The following is a 17672-nucleotide window of genomic DNA, read 5'->3' as shown; positions in this document are numbered from 1 at the left end:
TCTTAGAGATAGAATCTAAGGGCATTTAGAGAATCATGGTCTGATCAGGGACAGTCAACATGGCTTTGTGAAGGGCAGATTGTGTCTAACAAGGCTGATAGAGTTCTTTGGGGAAATGACCAGGCATATAGATGAGGGTAGTGCAGTGGATGTGATCTACATGGATTTTAGTAAGGCATTTGACAAGGTTCCACATGGTAGGCTTATTCAGAAAGTCAGAAGGTATGGGAGGGAAGTTTGTCCAGGTTGATTCAGAATAGGCTTGCCTGCAGAAGGTAGAGGGTCATGATGGAGGGAGTACATTCACATTGCAGGTTTGTGATTAGTGCTGTCCCACAAGGATCGATACTGGAAACTCTACTTTCCGTGATTTTTATTAACGACCTGGATGTGGGGGTAAAAGGGTGAGTTGGCAAGTTTGCAGACGACAGAAATGTTGGTGGTGTGGTGGATAGTGTAGAGAATTGTCGATTGTTGCTGAGAGACATTGAAAGGATGCAGAAGTGGGCCGAGAAGTGGCAGATGGAGTTCACCCCGGAGGAGTGTGAGGTGGTTCACTTTGGAAGGAGAAACTCCAAGATAGAGGACAAAGTAAATGGCAGGATACTTGGTAGTGTGAAGGAGCAGAGGGATCTGGGGGTACACGTCCACAGATCCATGAAAGTTGCCTCACAGGTAGATAGGGTAGTTAAGAAGGCTTATGGGGTGTTAGCTTTCATAAGTCGAGGGATAGAGTTTAAGAGACGCGATATAATGATGCAGTTCTATAGTACTCTAGTTAGGCCACACTTGGAGTACTGTGTCCAGTTCTGGTCATCTCTCTATAGGAAGGATGCGGAAGCATTGGAAAGGGTACAGAGGAGATTTACCAAGATGCTACCTGGTTTAGAAAGTATAGAGTATGATCAGAGATTAAGGGAGCTGGGGCTTTACTCTTTGGAGAGAAGGAGGATGAGAGGAGACATGATAGAGGTGTACAAGATATTAAGAGGAATAGATAGAGTGGACAGCCAGCGCCTCTTCCCAAGGGCACCACTGCTCAGTACAAGAAGACATTGCTTTAAGGTAAGGGGAGGGAAGTTCAAGGAGGATATTCGAGGAAGGTTTTTACTCAGAGTGTGGTCGGTGCGTGGAATGCACTGCCTGAGTCAGTGGTGGAGGTAGATACACTAGTGAAATTTAAGAGACTACTAGACAGGTATATGGAGGAATTTAAGGTGAGGAGGTTCTATATGGGAGGCAGGGTTTGAGGGTCGGCACAACATTGTGGGCCGAAGGGCCTGTACTGTGCTGTACTATTCTATGTTCTATGTTCTATGTATACAATCAACCTGTGTATAGAAGCTATCGTATGTATTTATATTTAGAGTGTTGTTCCCTGTTCTGCTTCAGATCCAGAGTAACAAATATTTTGTCCACATTGACACAGTAAATGATACGAAAAGAAACTTGAACCTTAAAGCATTTGGCACATTGGCCTTCATAAATCAAATTACTGAGGACAGGAGATGGGATGTCAAGTTGACTCAGGCATTGGCGAGGCCTAATCTGGAGTCCTGGGTGCATTAATGGTCTCCGACCTACAGGAAAGATATCAGTAAGATTGAGAGAGTGCAGAGAAAAATGACAAGGATGTTGCGGGGACTTGAAGATCTGAGTTGCAGGTTGAATCGGTGAGGATTTATTCCCTGGAGTGGAGGAGATTGAGGTGGGATTTTGAAAGGTGAAAGGTGAAAGGTGGTTTTCTCAGGGGAACATGGGGGGGGGGGGCGGGTGAGGGGATCTTTTTCACTCCAGAGGCGGGGTGGTGAGAGTGTGGAAGGAGCTGCCCGGCTCAAGCGGCGGATGAATTTTCGATTGTAACGGTTAAGAGGAGTTTGGATGGGTGCGTGGATGGGAGGGATATGGAGGCCTGGTGCAGGTCGGTGGAACTAGGCAGATTAATACTCTGGAAGGAACTAGATGGGCTGAAGGGACTGCTGCCGTGTTCAATGACTATATAACCTCACAAGGATTCAGCCGAGAGACGGGGTCAGTGATCGTTTGAAAACAGTGTTGGAGTACAGGACAGACTCCTCATGGTGGCCGGTTCCAAAAGCCTTTATTCACCTCTCAGAGATACAGAAAGCAGAAAAAAATCACTGGATATCTTGTGTTAAATGGTGCACGAAGGTGGTCTCCCCGCTGATTCCCAAGGCCCTCTCTTGATTAGCTCTGCTCCTCCATATGAGTAGACACCACCTGCCCATCCACAATCTTCTCCACAACAGTGATCGTCTTGGTCTTGGTCGAGACAACGGGCTCTGAAATGAAAATAGTTAGTCAGAGATTTCATTGGACGGTCGACTGATACAGTCACCAATCAGCAGTCACAAGACCATAAGACATAGGAGCAGATCTGTGTCTTCCGGCCCATCGAGTCTGCTCTGCCATTCCATCATGATTTATGACCTTAAATGTACCAAATGACTCAGCAGCTGCAGTTGTCTGTTGCAAAGAAATCCACAGACTCACCACTCTCCGGCTGAAGAAATTTCTCCTCTTCCCTATTCCAAAGATACGTTCTTGTATTCTGAGGCTGTATCCTCTGGTCCGAGACTCCCCCACTACAGGAAACATCCTCTCCACATCCACTCTATCTGTGTCCTCTGATCCTAGACTCCCCCGCTACAGGAAACATACTGTCCACTCCACTCAATCTGTGTTCTCTGGTCCTAGACTCCCCCACTATAGGAAACATCCTCTCCACATCCACACTATCTATGGTCCCAGACTCCCCCACTATAGGAAACATCCTCTCCACATCCACTCTATGTATGTCCTCTGGTCCTAGACTCCCCCACTATAGGAAACATCCTCTCTACATCCACTCTATGTATGTCCTCTGGTCCTAGACTCTCCCACTATAGGAAACACCTTCTCCACATCCACACTATCTGTGTCCTCTGGTCCTAGACTCCCCCACTATAGGAACATCCTATCCAAGTGCACCCTAGCTGAGTAGGCTACGGTCAATTATGGATAACTCTGAACATCCTCTACATAGCACCATCCAGAGACAGAGAAGCAGTTTCAGCGACAGGTTACTATCGATGCAATGCTCCTCAGACAGGATGAAGAGGTCAATACTCCCCAATGTCATTAGGCTTTACAATTCTACCGCCAGGACTTAAGAACTTTTTAAAAGCTATTATTAATGCCTTTTGAGATAGTGATTTAGATGCATATCATATTCTTCACTGAGTTAAGTATTGTATGTAATTAGTTTTGCGACAACAAGTGTATGGGACATTGGAAAAAAAGTTGAATTTCCCCATGGGGATGAATAAAGTATCTATCTATCTATCTATCTATCTATCTATCTATCTATCTATCTATCTATCTATCTATCTATCTATCTATCTATCTATCTATCTATCTATCTATCTTGGCCTTTCAATAGTTGGTAATGCCAATGAGATCTGCCCTAATTCTTCTAAATTCCAGCTAGTTCAGTCTCAGACCCATCAAAGGCTCTCCATTCATTCACCTTTTCATTCCAGGGATCTTTCTTGCGATCCCCTGCAATGCCAACAAATCCGTTCTCAGACATCGGACCCAGAGCTGCTGACCATATCTGGAGTACGGTCCGACCAATCCCCTATGAAAGACCGCCTGTTCCAACCAACACTTCTCAAGTGGGACCGGTCACCGCATGAGCTCAGGGATGCCGAACGTTCCAGCCCCTCATTCCCTGTCCAAAGTGTCCATGGTCCGGAGTATTTTGAGATTCAGTCCAGAATGTTCAGCACTGATTTGTCACCCACCTTTCAGTGATGTGTGTACAAGGACACACTTAAGCTTGTTAAAGCTGGGGGTGGTAATGGGGACAAGTTCCCATTTCCTATTAATTGCTAGCAACGGTGTGCGTCTCAAATAGCCTCAGATAACCAAGATAACTGTTGCTACTGAGCCCAGTGGAACAGTTTCTACTGACAGGAGAAGGGGCAAAAACGGGTAACTGGCGCCATTAAAAACAGTCGCTCTGGTCAGAAGGGGCACAGCACCCGTGGTTGGCAGTTCATCTAGAAGGAAAACTGTGATCTCAAACCTCCTGCTGCCTTGTGGCTACACCCACTCATGGGGAAGGCTTCCGGAGTAAACCCCTAGGGAACGTCACAGCTATGTAGGACCCTCGTCAGACCCCACTCGGAGTACTGTGCTCAGTTCTGGTCGCCTCAGTGCAGGAAGGATGTGGAAGCCATAGAAAGGGAGCAGAGGAGATTTACAAGGATGTTGCCTGGATTGGGGAGCATGCCTTATGAGAATAGGTTGAGTAAACTCGGCCTTTTCTTCTTGGAGCGACGGAGGATGAGAGGTGACCTGATAGAGGTGTACAAGATGATCGTGTGGATACTCAGAGGCTTTTTCCCAGGGCGAAATGGCTAACACGAGAGGGCACAGTTTTAAGGTGCTGGGGGGGTACGTACAGTGGAGATATCAGGGGTAAGTTTTTTATGCAGAGAGTGGTGAGTGCGTGGAATGGGCTGCCGGCAACTGTGGTGGAGGCGGATACGATAGGGTCTTTCAAGAGACTCCTGGATAGGTACATGGAGCTCAGAAAAATAGAGGGCTATGGGTAACCCTCGGTAATTCCTGAGGTAAGAACATGTTTGGCAAAGCTTTGTGGGCTGGAGGGCTTGTATTGTGCTTTGGGTTTTCAATGTTTCTGTGGTTTTAAAATTCAGGAGCGGGGGTCCACAAGGCATTCCTACGTTGGGTTCAGTGCCGACTGGCAGCTCCTGGGCCTTAGATGACACTCCATCTTCAGCAACGCAGACGGAATTCTGGAGGGACCCAGCGAGTCCCGATGTTGGGCTTCAGCCCAGATTCAGAATCAGGTTGAATATCTCCGGTGAAGATATTGCCGTGAAGTCTCTTGTTCTGCAGCAGATGAACAAGCAGTATACCACAGACCAACAATTACAATATGAAATATATCAATAAAATTAAATTAGTGTAAGCGGGGAGAAAAATGGTGAGGTAGCGTACAAGGGTTCATTGTCCATTTATTCCTCACCACGGACGCCGCCTGACCTGCTGAGCTCCAACAGCATTTTGAGCGCTTTACCAAACCTTCTCAGCCCGACTGCATCGCGCAGCCATGATAAAACGGCCTACTCACTTCTTTCCTCCTTGATCTCCGTCTTCGTAACAGTTGATGAGCTTGACGCCTGGCTAGAAGACTGGCTCCTGAAAAACAACGGGGACAGAGTGTGACCTTGCACTGCGGGAACGGCTGGGGGTGGGAGGAGGTAGCAACTTCAAGTGAAACATTGCCTGCCTCAGAACCTTAGCACACAACTCACATCGCATCCCAGGCAAAGCCCACCCCACCATTGAGCATATCTACAAGGAAGACAGTAGCATCCATCATCAGGGACCCCCACCACCTGCACCGTGCTCTCTTCCCATTGCTGCCATCTGACAGGAGATACAGGACAGTCAGGTCCCACACCACCAGCTTCAGGAACAGTTATTACCTCTCAACCATCAGGAAGGAGGTACAGGAGCCTCAGGTCCCACACCACCAGGTTCAGGGACAGTTATTACCCCTCAACCATCAGGTAGGAGGTACTGGAGCCTCAGGCCCCACACCACCAGGTTCAGGAACAGTTATTACCTCTCAACCATCAGGCTCCTGAAGCGGTGTGAATAATTCACTCGCCCCAACTCTGAACTGCAAATCTTCCACAACCTACAGGACTCATTTTGAAGGTCTCAGCAACTCATGTTCTCGGTATTAATTTACCTTTTCTAAACATTTGCACGGTTCGCCCCCTTTTGCATATTGTACATTTTTAAATCAGTCTTTGTGACGTACAGCTTTTCATCTATTCGATTGTATTATTTCAGTTCCCTGTCAACAACGGAGACTCTACTCAGGGCAGAAGTGGTAACATGAGGGGTCACACTTTTAAGGGGAGGAAAGTATGGGAGGGTTGTCAGAGGTAGGGTTTCTTTTTGACTGAGCGGTAGGCGTTTGGAGCACCCTACAACGATGGAGGGAGAGGCATATACATTTAGGGCACTGAATAATCTCAAAGACGCCCCAATATCCAGAGCCTGGACTGACAACATCTTGCTGCCCTCTACTGTGCCTGGTGTCTTGTTTATTATTTATTGTCATGCCTGCACTGTTTTGTGCACTTTATGCAGTCCTGGGTAGGTCTATAGTCCAGTTTAGTTTTTTTCTGTGTTGTTTCTACGTAGTTCAGTCTGGTTTTTGCATTGTTTCATGTTGCACCATGGTCCTGAAAATCGTTGTCCCGTTTTTACTGTGTACTGTACCAGCAGTTATGGTCAAAAGACAATAAAAAATGACGTGACTTTACTTGAAGATAGGCAAAGGGATGATAGGAAAACGGAGGCTATGTAGGAGGGAAGGTTTAGATTCATCTTACAGAAGGTTAGAATCACGGCAGGACATTGTGGGCCGAAGGGCCTGTACTGTTCTACGTTCTATGACTGGGTTGTATTCAGGTTCGAGTGTCGTCTGGCCAGTTGCTTACCCGAAGCCGCCCAGCAGCCGGCGATAGGTCTCAATTTCCGCCTCCAGTCTGCTCTTTATGTTCAGGAGCTGCTGGTACTCCCCGCTCATCGTCACGAGTTTGGCGCGGATCCCCCCCAGCTCCGCTTCCAGCCCGTTGATGGTCGTCTGCAGCTTGTCCCTCTCTCCGCCGAAGCGCATATCAACCTCGTCCAGGTTTCTCTCCAGAGAGGCGATCTGCGGGCAAGGAGCGGACGGTGAGGGGGGGTTGGGGTTTCCAGTGACCGGGCCGCACTCTCTCCAGCTGCCGTCCTTCGACAGACGCGCGGCAGAGCGCAATCTAACACACTGCCTCACCGATGGGTACAGGGATGACCGGGAAGCGCACAGGAAGACTCCACAATGGGGTCTGTCATGGGTCGTCAAAATTACCCGACACTGCACCGGCCCCAGCCGACCCGCCATCCACATACAGAAAGGGTCTGGAAAAAGGGGCCGGTAACACCTTGATGGATCCCACCCACCGTGCTCACGGACTGTCTGTCCCACTCCCATCGGGGAGGAGGTTTCGCCAGGGCCACCAGACTCAAAACGGCCTGGTGCAGGAAATGCTCCGTGGTCCCACAGCAAGTCGTCACAACTGCCCAACACATCACCGGCATCAGCCTACCCACTGGTAGGGGGGGGGAGGGGGGAAGGGGTTTGTTCACCAGGGTCCGTCCGAAGACAGAGTCGGACTCAGGGACTACACGTTACCCTATGGGAATAATCAATCAATCAGTAGCCGGGTGGCCCCTCCCCTAACACCCCACCCCACCACGGTCAGCCCAGCCCGACGGGTCACTCACAATACTCTGCAGTGTGCTCAGCTCGGTTTCCAGCCCCTGACAGCTGCGCCTCAGCTCCGTGAGCTTGGATTTCTCCCCGTCGATGGCACCCGCGTTGACGGTCATCTCTTGTTGCTTGCTCGCAATCTGAAACAGTTCAAAGTTCAGAAGCTCCAGAAAAAGGCTCCAAAGACCTCATCCCCGGGCGAGGAAGAAAAGAAATGGGATGCGCACTGGGAAGTCTGGGCGAAGGCAGAGGACTGTGGTGAGCTGCCTATGCCCCTGTGGGGGAGCCGGGCCCCAAGGAAGTATTTATACCCTATGGCACACCCCGTTCATGATACCCAGTTGATCCCTACACCACCCACACGCCAGAGATTCGGTTTAGGCAGACTAAACCTGGTGAGGATAGCGGCCGGCCTCATGCCTCACCGTCCCCCGGAACCCCGGACCTTACCCGATTCTAGTGGCGAGAAGAGAGGGGCTCAGTTCACCAATGGCTGAGCCAGCGCTGATCAAAACTGCCACCATGCAGAGGGTCAAGTTGTTGCTAAGCAAGTTTATAAATATCGTGAACTTATCGAGTGACGGTTTAGAGATCGGGATGGAAGGACACCGTGACGGTGGAGAAGGCGCTATTACATCATGTGGCGTGGGGGGGGGGCGGGGGACGTCAGACTGGGGAGTTCAATTCTAATGGTGGCTCTAAGGCGTCTGCTCGCCCTGCCCACGATCTCTCACTTCTCCGGTTCCCTCCCGTATCCCGAAGACAGGCCTGCGGAGAGGAAAATGGGATCGGCCATGGTGAATTGGGGGAGCAGACACGCCATGGGCCGAATGGCCTGTTTCTGACCCCTGTGTTCACCTGGACTCGGGAACAGGTGGGTCGCTCGTCCGTGAGGCTCGACGGGGCCGGCGGGGCCTGTTCTGCACTGAATCTCGGAATAAGTATCCACTTACCTCCTGTTTGTACCATTCGGCGGTCTCTGCCTTGTGCTGGTTGACCATGGCTTCATGTTTCTGCCGAATGTCTCCCAGAATCTTGAGCAAGTCCACGGAGTCTTCATCTTTGACATCGACAGAGACGTTCCCAGACATCTGAGACCTCAGGCTCCTGAGTTCCTGCAGGAAGGGGAAAAAAAACTCAGCGATGTCAGCCTCCGACTCCCAGCAGTGACACGGAACAGAGACAACTCACAATGTTCGGGCGGTGACGCCCATAGCTTACATCTTCATGGTTATTCCTGATGTAAATGAGCTCCTCTTTCAGGTTCTCGATATCTGTCTCCAGCTGACTCCTCTCGAGGGTCAGGTTGTCCAACATCATGCGCAGACCGTTGATATCGTTCTCAACGGACATCCTGATGGTCAACTCAGTTTCAAACCTATCGAGATGGGGAGAGAGCAGGAGATTCTGGTCATCGGTGGCCAGGGCTGAAGTCGTAAGGCATTTCATGCCCCCAAAGTGTACAAGATATCTGAACCTGTACTCGCTGGAATTCAGAAGAATGAGGGCTGACCTCATTGAGACACAACGAACGGTGAAAGAATGTGGAAAGGATGTTTCCTATAGTGGGGAAGTCTAGGACCAGAGGGCACAGATAGAGTGGAGGTGGAGAGGATGTTTCCTATAGTGGGGGAGTCTAGGACCAGAGGGCACAGATAGAGTGGATGTGAAGAGGGTGTTTCCTATAGTGGGGGAGTCTAGGACCAGAGGGCACAGATAGAGTGGATGTGGAGAGGATGTTTCCTATAGTGGGGAAGTCTAGGACCAGAGGGCACAGATAGAGTGGATGTGGAGAGGATGTTTCTTATAGTGGCGGAGTCTAGGACCAGAGGACACAAGTAGAGTGGATGTGGAGAGGGTGTTTCCTATAGTGGGGGAGTCTAGGACCAGAGGGCACAGATAGAGTGGATGCGGATAAGATGTTTCCTATAGTGGGGAAGTCTAGGACCAGAATGCACAGATAGAGTGGATATGGAGTGGATGTTTCCTATAGTGGGGGAGTCTAGGACCAGAGGACAGAAGTAGAGTGGATGTGGAGAGGGTGTTTCCTATAGTGGGGGAGTCTAGGATCAGAGGACACAAGTAGAGTGGATGTGGAGAGGGTGTTTCCTATAGTGGGGTAATCTAGGTCCAGAGGACACAGATGGAGTGGATGTGGAGAGGATGTTTCCTGCAGTGGGGGAGTCTCGGACCAGAGGACGCCGAGTGGATGTAGAGAGGATGTTTCGTGTAGTGTGGGAATCTAGGACCAGAGGGTACGGTTTAAGAACAGAGGAAGGTCCTATTAGATGGGAGATGAACCCTCATTTACTATCTGGTTCTCCACCCCTGCACTTGGATGAAGAACGAACATTTGCCCCAGAAGACTGGACGGTGACTATTGGATCCAATCGGGGACAGGGTTAGAAACCAAGTCGGAGGTTTGAGAGGAGATTAACTCCTGTTAACTCATTACAGGCCGAACTCCAGAATTCGCTGCATACTATGTTAGAAAAGCAAGGAAGATGTTAAATTCTGGAGCCAAAAAAAAACACAAGCATCATCTGTGGAGGGAGATACAGTCAACCCTATATGTTAACAATAGTCTATGTCATTTTTAGCCACACAACACACTCTGCAGATTTGAGGGTTTTTTTTAGCGGGGCTGGGGGGGGGGGGGGGGAAGAATACGGTGTGTCCATTTCCAGTTTCTTTGCCCCATGCTCCAGCCCAGTAGGTGGCGGTACTGGACCTCCTGCTTGTCTGCCAGTCGCCGTAAAACTTCCCGAGAAGCAGACGACGACCTGGAGGACTAATTCGGCCCATTGTCCGCCCTCCAGTAGAAGAGGGAGGGGCGGAGGAGGCGGACCCGGTCAGTTGGACCTCAATACTCGCATCGGCCGGCTCGGTACTAACTTGGTCCTGAAGTCTTCCGCCGCCAGTTTGGAGTTGTCCACCTGGAGCATGATTCCGGAGTTGGTGAGGATCAATTCGTTGATCTGTGGGAGACAGGCGGTGAACATGGACTGGGTGGAGCATGGGTGCGTGGGAAAACACAGGCGCACTGTCCCGCTCGCTTTCGGTGTCCAAGGTTAAACCCTGACATTCAATTACTACCTCTTTCCTCCCAGCCCCCGACAACCTCAGGGCTACGTCCTCCACCAACCCCTCACTACTCCACCCTTCCGTTACCCGCGCCCTTTCCACCTGCCCCTCCGCCCTCCTCTTTTCTCCACCCTGCCCTTCCCTCCACCCTCTACACACGACAGCCCTTCCCTCTGCCCTCTCCACCAGCCGCTCTCTCCTCCACCGTCCGTTCCCTCTGACCTCTCCACCAGCCCCTCTCTCCTCCATCCTGCCCTTCCCTGCGCCCTCTCCACCTTCCCTCCCTCTCTCTCCCGCACTCCGCCCGTCCTCCTTTCGCATTCGATCCTCTTTGCCCCGTGGGCTTTTTGCGGGTCCTCCCGCTCTCCCCCTCGCACGACCCGCAGACGGAAACTGAGGACACGCTGCGTGGTCGCCGGAAGCGCGGTGTTACTTGCCGACAGCCCCCCGCCCCACCCCCGACACCCTGGTGTTGGTCAAATCCGCAAATGGCGCGTCTCGTTGGCCGAGTGAGAAACAGAGTCAATCTTTAACCCCTGCCCCGGCCTTCCCCCATTCTCCACCAGCCTTCCCTCGCACCTAACCTTCTCCCCTCTGCAGAGGGCACAGCCTCACAACAAAGGGACGGCCACTTAGGACGGAGACGAGGCGGACGGCTGAGGCGGCGGCGGTCAGGTTGGGTACCCACGAACGGGAGGATCTCATGGGCGGCGAGGAGCCTCTTCCCTCCGCTCGCCCGTGGGTCACCCTTGGGCAGGGTTCCTAACCCGCCTTCCCCTCTACCCACCCCACCAACACTGACCGTGCTCACGGGAAGCCATGGGGACAGGTGGTGGACGGTCCTATGAGCAGCCGGTGCGGATCACAACTCCTGGTGATGTGACCACTGACACCAGGCAGACACTCTCTGAACGGTATTGATAATTGTTGGGGGGGGGGGGGGGCACCCGCCGTGCAAAGACATCTCCCGGAGGGTTCAATGGCCTCTGTAACTTTGCAAAGGTGCATTTGGAAGGGGCAATAGATCAGCCAGACTGTAATGGCGAAACACACTCAATCGGCCGAATGGGCTCTTTCTACCCATCATGTAGAAATGGCCATCATCCTCCCACCCTGACCATCTTCCCCTCACACACACACACACACACACACACACACACACACACACACACACACACACACACACACACACACACACACACACACACACACACACACACACACACACACACACACACACACACACACCCTGGGGAGGAGGTGTCAGCTGTTTATTCCCGGGCTCTTACCTTTTCGCGGAGGTTGTTGATGGTGGCCCAGTACTCGCTGTAGTCGCGGTTGGCGGGACCGGCCTGTTGGTAGTACTCCCGGATCTGAAGCTCCAGTTCGGCGTTGGACTTCTCCAGGGAGCGCACCTTCTCCAGGTACGCCGCCAGCCGGTCGTTCAGCGACTGCATGGTCTCTTTCTCGTTGGTCACAGCGGAGGAGGAGGAGGAGGACATGCTGAAGCCTCCCGCGCCGCCGAACCCACCGCTGAACCCGCCGCCGGATGCGGACATCAGGCCGGAGCTCATTCCCAGGCCGGCGCCCAGGGACGAGCCCATGCCGTAGCTGGAGACTCGACTGCCGGACATGCGGCCCTGGCCGAAACTGGACATACAGCTTCCCCGCATGCTTGAGGAGGTCCCGGTCAAACTCCGGGATCCCAGGGTCTGACACGAGGTGCTGCTGGCGAAGCTGGATCCTCAGCCTGCACGAAGCCAATGGTGTGCGGACACCTGCTCCTCGCTTCTTTATATCCTCATCCCGAGCAGGGCCACCGCCCAGAGAAAAGAATGCGCTGGGCGTGGAGCCTGGGGCTCTTTGGAGGGTCCCGAGTTACGGCGGACACACCCAGAGTCCGAAATACACGACCCCACCGCCTCCCACGCCCGCGGAGCAGGTCTGATTCATTCTGGAGCAGAGAGAGAGAGAAGTTTCTCCAAGTTTAACTGTTCAAGTGCAAGTTTACTTTTCGTTCAATGATATTCCCGAAAGCAGCGTTCCTCCAGGAGCAGGGTGTGGAGAGTGGGTGGAGGGGTGGGGGAGGGGGGGGTGAACGAATGAGGAATGACATGGTGAGGCAGTGAAGATGTCACGGTCACGCACCGCCGAGCTCGGTTCATGACGGCGACTCGGAGCTCTGGACCCGGACTGGCCGAGGTCGAGAGCGTGGGAATTGTCCCTTCGCGCCGGCCTTTACCCCACTTTTAAAAAATCCCCTGCACAGATTTCACACTGTCAGTGGATTCTTTACAAAGCCAGCAGAATACTACTTAACACGTTCAGTGTGAATGTTGGATGCAGAAGGTGCATTCTTGTCCTGGCGAGGAGTCTCAGCCCGAAACGGCGTCAGTTTATTCCCCTCCATAGAGGCTGCCTGACCTGCTGAGTTCCTCCAGAATTTTGTGTGCGTCAGTGTGTGTGTGTGTGTGTGTGTGTGTGTGTGTGTGTGTGTGTGTGTGTGTGTGTGTGTGTGTGTGTGTGTGTGTGTGTCTGTCTGTCTGTCTGTCTGTCTGTCTGACTGTCGGTGTGTGTGTGTTATTCCCGTAAAGCTTCAAATGACGAATAAAGTGTATTTTAATTTAAAAATAGTTTGGGGATGTGACAGCGTCGGGGGGTCAGGGATGGGAACGGACACGAACCAGCGCTGAAAGGGCTGAAGACTTCCCCAGGCAGAGACCCGGTGTGGCTGTGGGGGAGGGACAGGGTGTGGGGCGTCGCAGATCCCGTCCCGTCGATAATGGATGTCCGGTCAGTTGTTAATTTCAAAACGTGTCATCGGCAAATTCCGTTGAGGGAAGACGGGAGGGGATCGCTCGGGCAGTTCGGTACCTTAAGGGGGTTATAGCCGGGGTTGGGAGTGCGGGCAAGCTCCCATTACCGATTAAACGCCCCCAATAGCGTGCGTCTCAAACAGCCTCTGACAGCTCCCGGCCTTCACGTGTGGTTTAGCCACTAAGCCCGGCGGAGCCGTGGCTACTGACAGGAGAAGGGGCAAAGGCGGGTCACTGGCGCATTAAAACCAGTCGCTCCAGGCAGATGGGGCTCGTCAGCCGCGGTTGGCAGCTCAGTTAGGAGAAGGAAAACTGATCTCACACCTCCCGCTGCCTTGCGGCTGAACCCACTCGTGGGGAGGGCTTCGGGAGTGAACCCTTGAGGGGAAAAATCCGGAGCTGGAGTCCCTAAGACAATCTTCCGCTGACGGGCAAACCCTGCGATGCCGTGGTGTGCAGGCTGTATCGGTCTCGGCCGTTCCTGCGTGGATAGGGGGTGCTCGCCGCACAGGCAACAGCTTGTTCTCCGTATCGCTGAGCCCTGGCTCGCGTACTGGCGTGTTACGCGGACAGCCGGGGACGCAACGGTCATGGTCAACTCCAACCCACAGTTCTTCTGAGAATGGGTGCTCCGTCAACCGGAGCTACGGTTAATAGTAGTAACCCCCCTCCCCACACACACACACACACACACACACACACACACACACACACACACACACACACACACACACACACACACACACACACACACACACAGCACTCTGGTGGCGGGGGTGGGGGGGGGGAATTCACAGGGAGACCAACACATAACGCTCCCCAGCCCCCGCCGCTGCCACAGCGTCCCGATCTGCACGAACCACAAGTTCCAATGCCTCCAGCAATAATGATATTGCTTTTGACAAAGACAAATTAAAAAGAAATCATTATCTACACTCGAATGCCCGTAGATTAACAGTTCCTGGGACGGTGGGCGAGGGACAACAGGTATTAAAAATCTACACACAGCAGACGGATAAATCGTCAGAAGATATATTTACATTAACGAAAGCAGGCTCCCTCCTTCCAAGAGATTTCTAGCGGAATTGTTTTCTGCGGAATTGTTTTCAGTAGCGAACGGCTCCGGGACTCAGCTGAGAAAAGATGTGCTGGCATTTGAGGGGGGGGGGGGGGGGTGTGGCGGAGGGTTCCCGAGAAAGATAACGAGAACGATGGGGTTAGTGTATGGGTCTCAGGACAACGGGATCCTCGCACCAGTTGGCCTCAGCGGGCTACACTTGGAGATGATTGAAAGGGGACGCAGAACCGGGCCGGGACAGACCCCAAACCAATGGGCGACGTGATTCACTTTGGGAGCGAAATCACAAGCAGGAAGTTACAGGATGCTGCCTGGATTAGAGAGGGTGCACATGATATTCACCAGGATGCTGCCTGGATTAGAGAGGGTGCAGAGGAGATTCACCAGGATGCTGCCTGGATTAGAGAGGGTGCAGAGGAGATTCACCAGGATGCTGCCTGGATTAGAGAGGGCGCAGAGGAAATACACCAGGATGCTGCCTGGATTAGACAGGGTGCACATGATATTCACCAGGATGCTGCCTGGATTAGAGAGGGTGCACATGATATTCACCAGGATGCTGCCTGGATTAGAGAGGGTGCAGCTGAGATTCATAACATGATATCTGGATTAGAGAGGGTGCAGAGGAGATTCTCAAGGATGATGCGTGGATCAGAGAGGGTGCAGAGGAGATTCACAAGGATGCTGCCCGGATTAGTGAGGGTGCAGGGGGCATTCAAATAGGATGATCCCTGATTACAGAAGCTGCAGAGAAGATTCACAAGTGTGCTGCCTGAATAAGGGAGGGTGCAGAGGAGATTCAGCTGGATGCTGTCTGGAATAGAGAGGGTGCAGAGGAGATTCACCAGGATGATGCCTGGATTAGAGAGGGTGCAGCTGAGATTCATAACATGATATCTGGATTAGAGAGGGTGCAGAGGAGATTCTCAAGGATGATGCCTGGATCAGAGAGGGTGCAGAGGAGATTCACAAGGATGCTGCCCGGATTAGTGAGGGTGCAGGGGGCATTCAAATAGGATGATCCCTGATTACAGAAGCTGCAGAGAAGATTCACAAGTGTGCTGCCTGAATAAGGGAGGGTGCAGAGGAGATTCAGCTGGATGCTGTCTGGAATAGAGAGGGTGCAGAGGAAATTCACCAGGATGCTGCCTGGATTAGAGAGGGGGCAGAGGAGATTCACCAATTGCTGCCTGGAATAGAGACGGTGCAGTTGAGATTCACCAGGATGATACCTAAATTAGAGAGGGTGCAGAGGAGTTTCAAAAAGGATGCCGCCCGGATTAGAGCGAGAGCAGAGGACATTTACCATGATACTGCCTTCATTAGAGAGAGTGCAGAGGAGATTCACCAGGATACTGCCTGGATTAGAGAGGGTGCAGATTAGATTCACTGGGATGCCGCTTGGATTAGAAAGGGTGCAGAGGAGATTCGCCAGGTTGCTGCCTGGATTAGTGCGTTCACAGAGGAGGTTGACCAGGATGCTGCCTGGATTAGAGAGGGTGCTGAGGAGATACACCAGAATGCTGCCTGGATCAGAGATGGTGCAGAGGAGATTCAATAGGAAGCTGCCTGGAATAGAGAGGGTGCAGCTGAGATTCATAACAAGAAATCTGGATTAGAGAGGGTGCAGAGTAGATTCACAAGGATGCTGCCTGGATTAGAGAGGGTGCAGAGGAGATTCACCAGGATGCTGCCTGGATTAGAGAGGGCGCAGAGGAAATACACCAGGATGCTGCCTGGATTAGACAGGGTGCACATGATATTCACCAGGATGCTGCCTGGATTAGAGAGGGTGCACATGATATTCACCAGGATGCTGCCTGGATTAGAGAGGGTGCAGCTGAGATTCATAACATGATATCTGGATTAGAGAGGGTGCAGAGGAGATTCTCAAGGATGATGCGTGGATCAGAGAGGGTGCAGAGGAGATTCACAAGGATGCTGCCCGGATTAGTGAGGGTGCAGGGGGCATTCAAATAGGATGATCCCTGATTACAGAAGCTGCAGAGAAGATTCACAAGTGTGCTGCCTGAATAAGGGAGGGTGCAGAGGAGATTCAGCTGGATGCTGTCTGGAATAGAGAGGGTGCAGAGGAGATTCACCAGGATGATGCCTGGATTAGAGAGGGTGCAGCTGAGATTCATAACATGATATCTGGATTAGAGAGGGTGCAGAGGAGATTCTCAATGATGATGCCTGGATCAGAGAGGGTGCAGAGGAGATTCACAAGGATGCTGCCCGGATTAGTGAGGGTGCAGGGGGCATTCAAATAGGATGATCCCTGATTACAGAAGCTGCAGAGAAGATTCACAAGTGTGCTGCCTGAATAAGGGAGGGTGCAGAGGAGATTCAGCTGGATGCTGTCTGGAATAGAGAGGGTGCAGAGGAAATTCACCAGGATGCTGCCTGGATTAGAGAGGGGGCAGAGGAGATTCACCAATTGCTGCCTGGAATAGAGACGGTGCAGTTGAGATTCACCAGGATGATACCTAAATTAGAGAGGGTGCAGAGGAGTTTCAAAAAGGATGCCGCCCGGATTAGAGCGAGAGCAGAGGACATTTACCATGATACTGCCTTCATTAGAGAGAGTGCAGAGGAGATTCACCAGGATACTGCCTGGATTAGAGAGGGTGCAGATTAGATTCACTGGGATGACGCTTGGATTAGAAAGGGTGCAGAGGAGATTCGCCAGGTTGCTGCCTGGATTAGTGCGTTCACAGAGGAGGTTGACCAGGATGCTGCCTGGATTAGAGAGGGTGCTGAGGAGATACACCAGAATGCTGCCTGGATCAGAGATGGTGCAGAGGAGATTCAATAGGAAGCTGCCTGGAATAGAGAGGGTGCAGCTGAGATTCATAACAAGAAACCTGGATTAGAGAGGGTGCAGAGTAGATTCACAAGGATGCTGCCTGGATTAGAGTGGGTGCAGAGGAGATTCAACAGGATGCTGCCTGGTTTAGAGAAGGGGCAAAGAAAATTAACAAGGATGCAGCCTAGATTAGAGACGGTGCAGAGGAGATTCACCAGGATGCTGCCTTGATTAGAGAGGGTGCAGAGGATATTCAGCAGGATGCTGCCTGGAATAGAGAGGGTGCAGAGGAAATTCACCAGGATGCTGCTTGGATTAGAAAGGATGCAATGGAGATTCACAAGGATGCTGCCTGGATTAGTGAGGGTGCGGAGGAAATTCACCAGGATGCTGCCTGGATTAGAGAGGGGGCAGAGGAGATTCACCAGATGCTGCCAGGAATAGAGACGGTGCAATTGAGATTCACCAGGATGCTCCCTGGATTAGAGTGTGTGCTGAGGAGATTCACCAGGTTGCTGCCTG

General features: G+C 52.0%; 1 protein-coding gene across 1 annotated transcript; it reads right to left on the bottom strand.

Annotated features, from left to right (window-relative positions):
- Positions 1–2208: 2208 nt before the first annotated feature.
- On the bottom strand, positions 2209–12024 carry LOC140741414 (keratin, type I cytoskeletal 42-like). Its single transcript, XM_073071581.1, has 8 exons — positions 11737–12024; positions 10259–10341; positions 8585–8741; positions 8317–8478; positions 7378–7503; positions 6552–6766; positions 5165–5232; positions 2209–2303 (listed from the first exon to the last, which is right to left on the bottom strand). Exons 1-8 carry the CDS (start codon positions 12019–12021, stop codon positions 2209–2211), a joined length of 1191 nt encoding a protein of 396 aa, XP_072927682.1. The 5' UTR covers positions 12022–12024.
- Between the last annotated feature and the right edge of the window lie 5648 nt (positions 12025–17672).

Source organism: Hemitrygon akajei, chromosome 18 (assembly GCF_048418815.1).
Source record: "Hemitrygon akajei chromosome 18, sHemAka1.3, whole genome shotgun sequence".
Lineage (NCBI taxonomy): Eukaryota > Metazoa > Chordata > Chondrichthyes > Myliobatiformes > Dasyatidae > Hemitrygon > Hemitrygon akajei.
The sequence above is the reverse complement of the archived record's forward strand: the minus strand, read 5'-3'. Positions and strand labels throughout refer to the sequence as shown.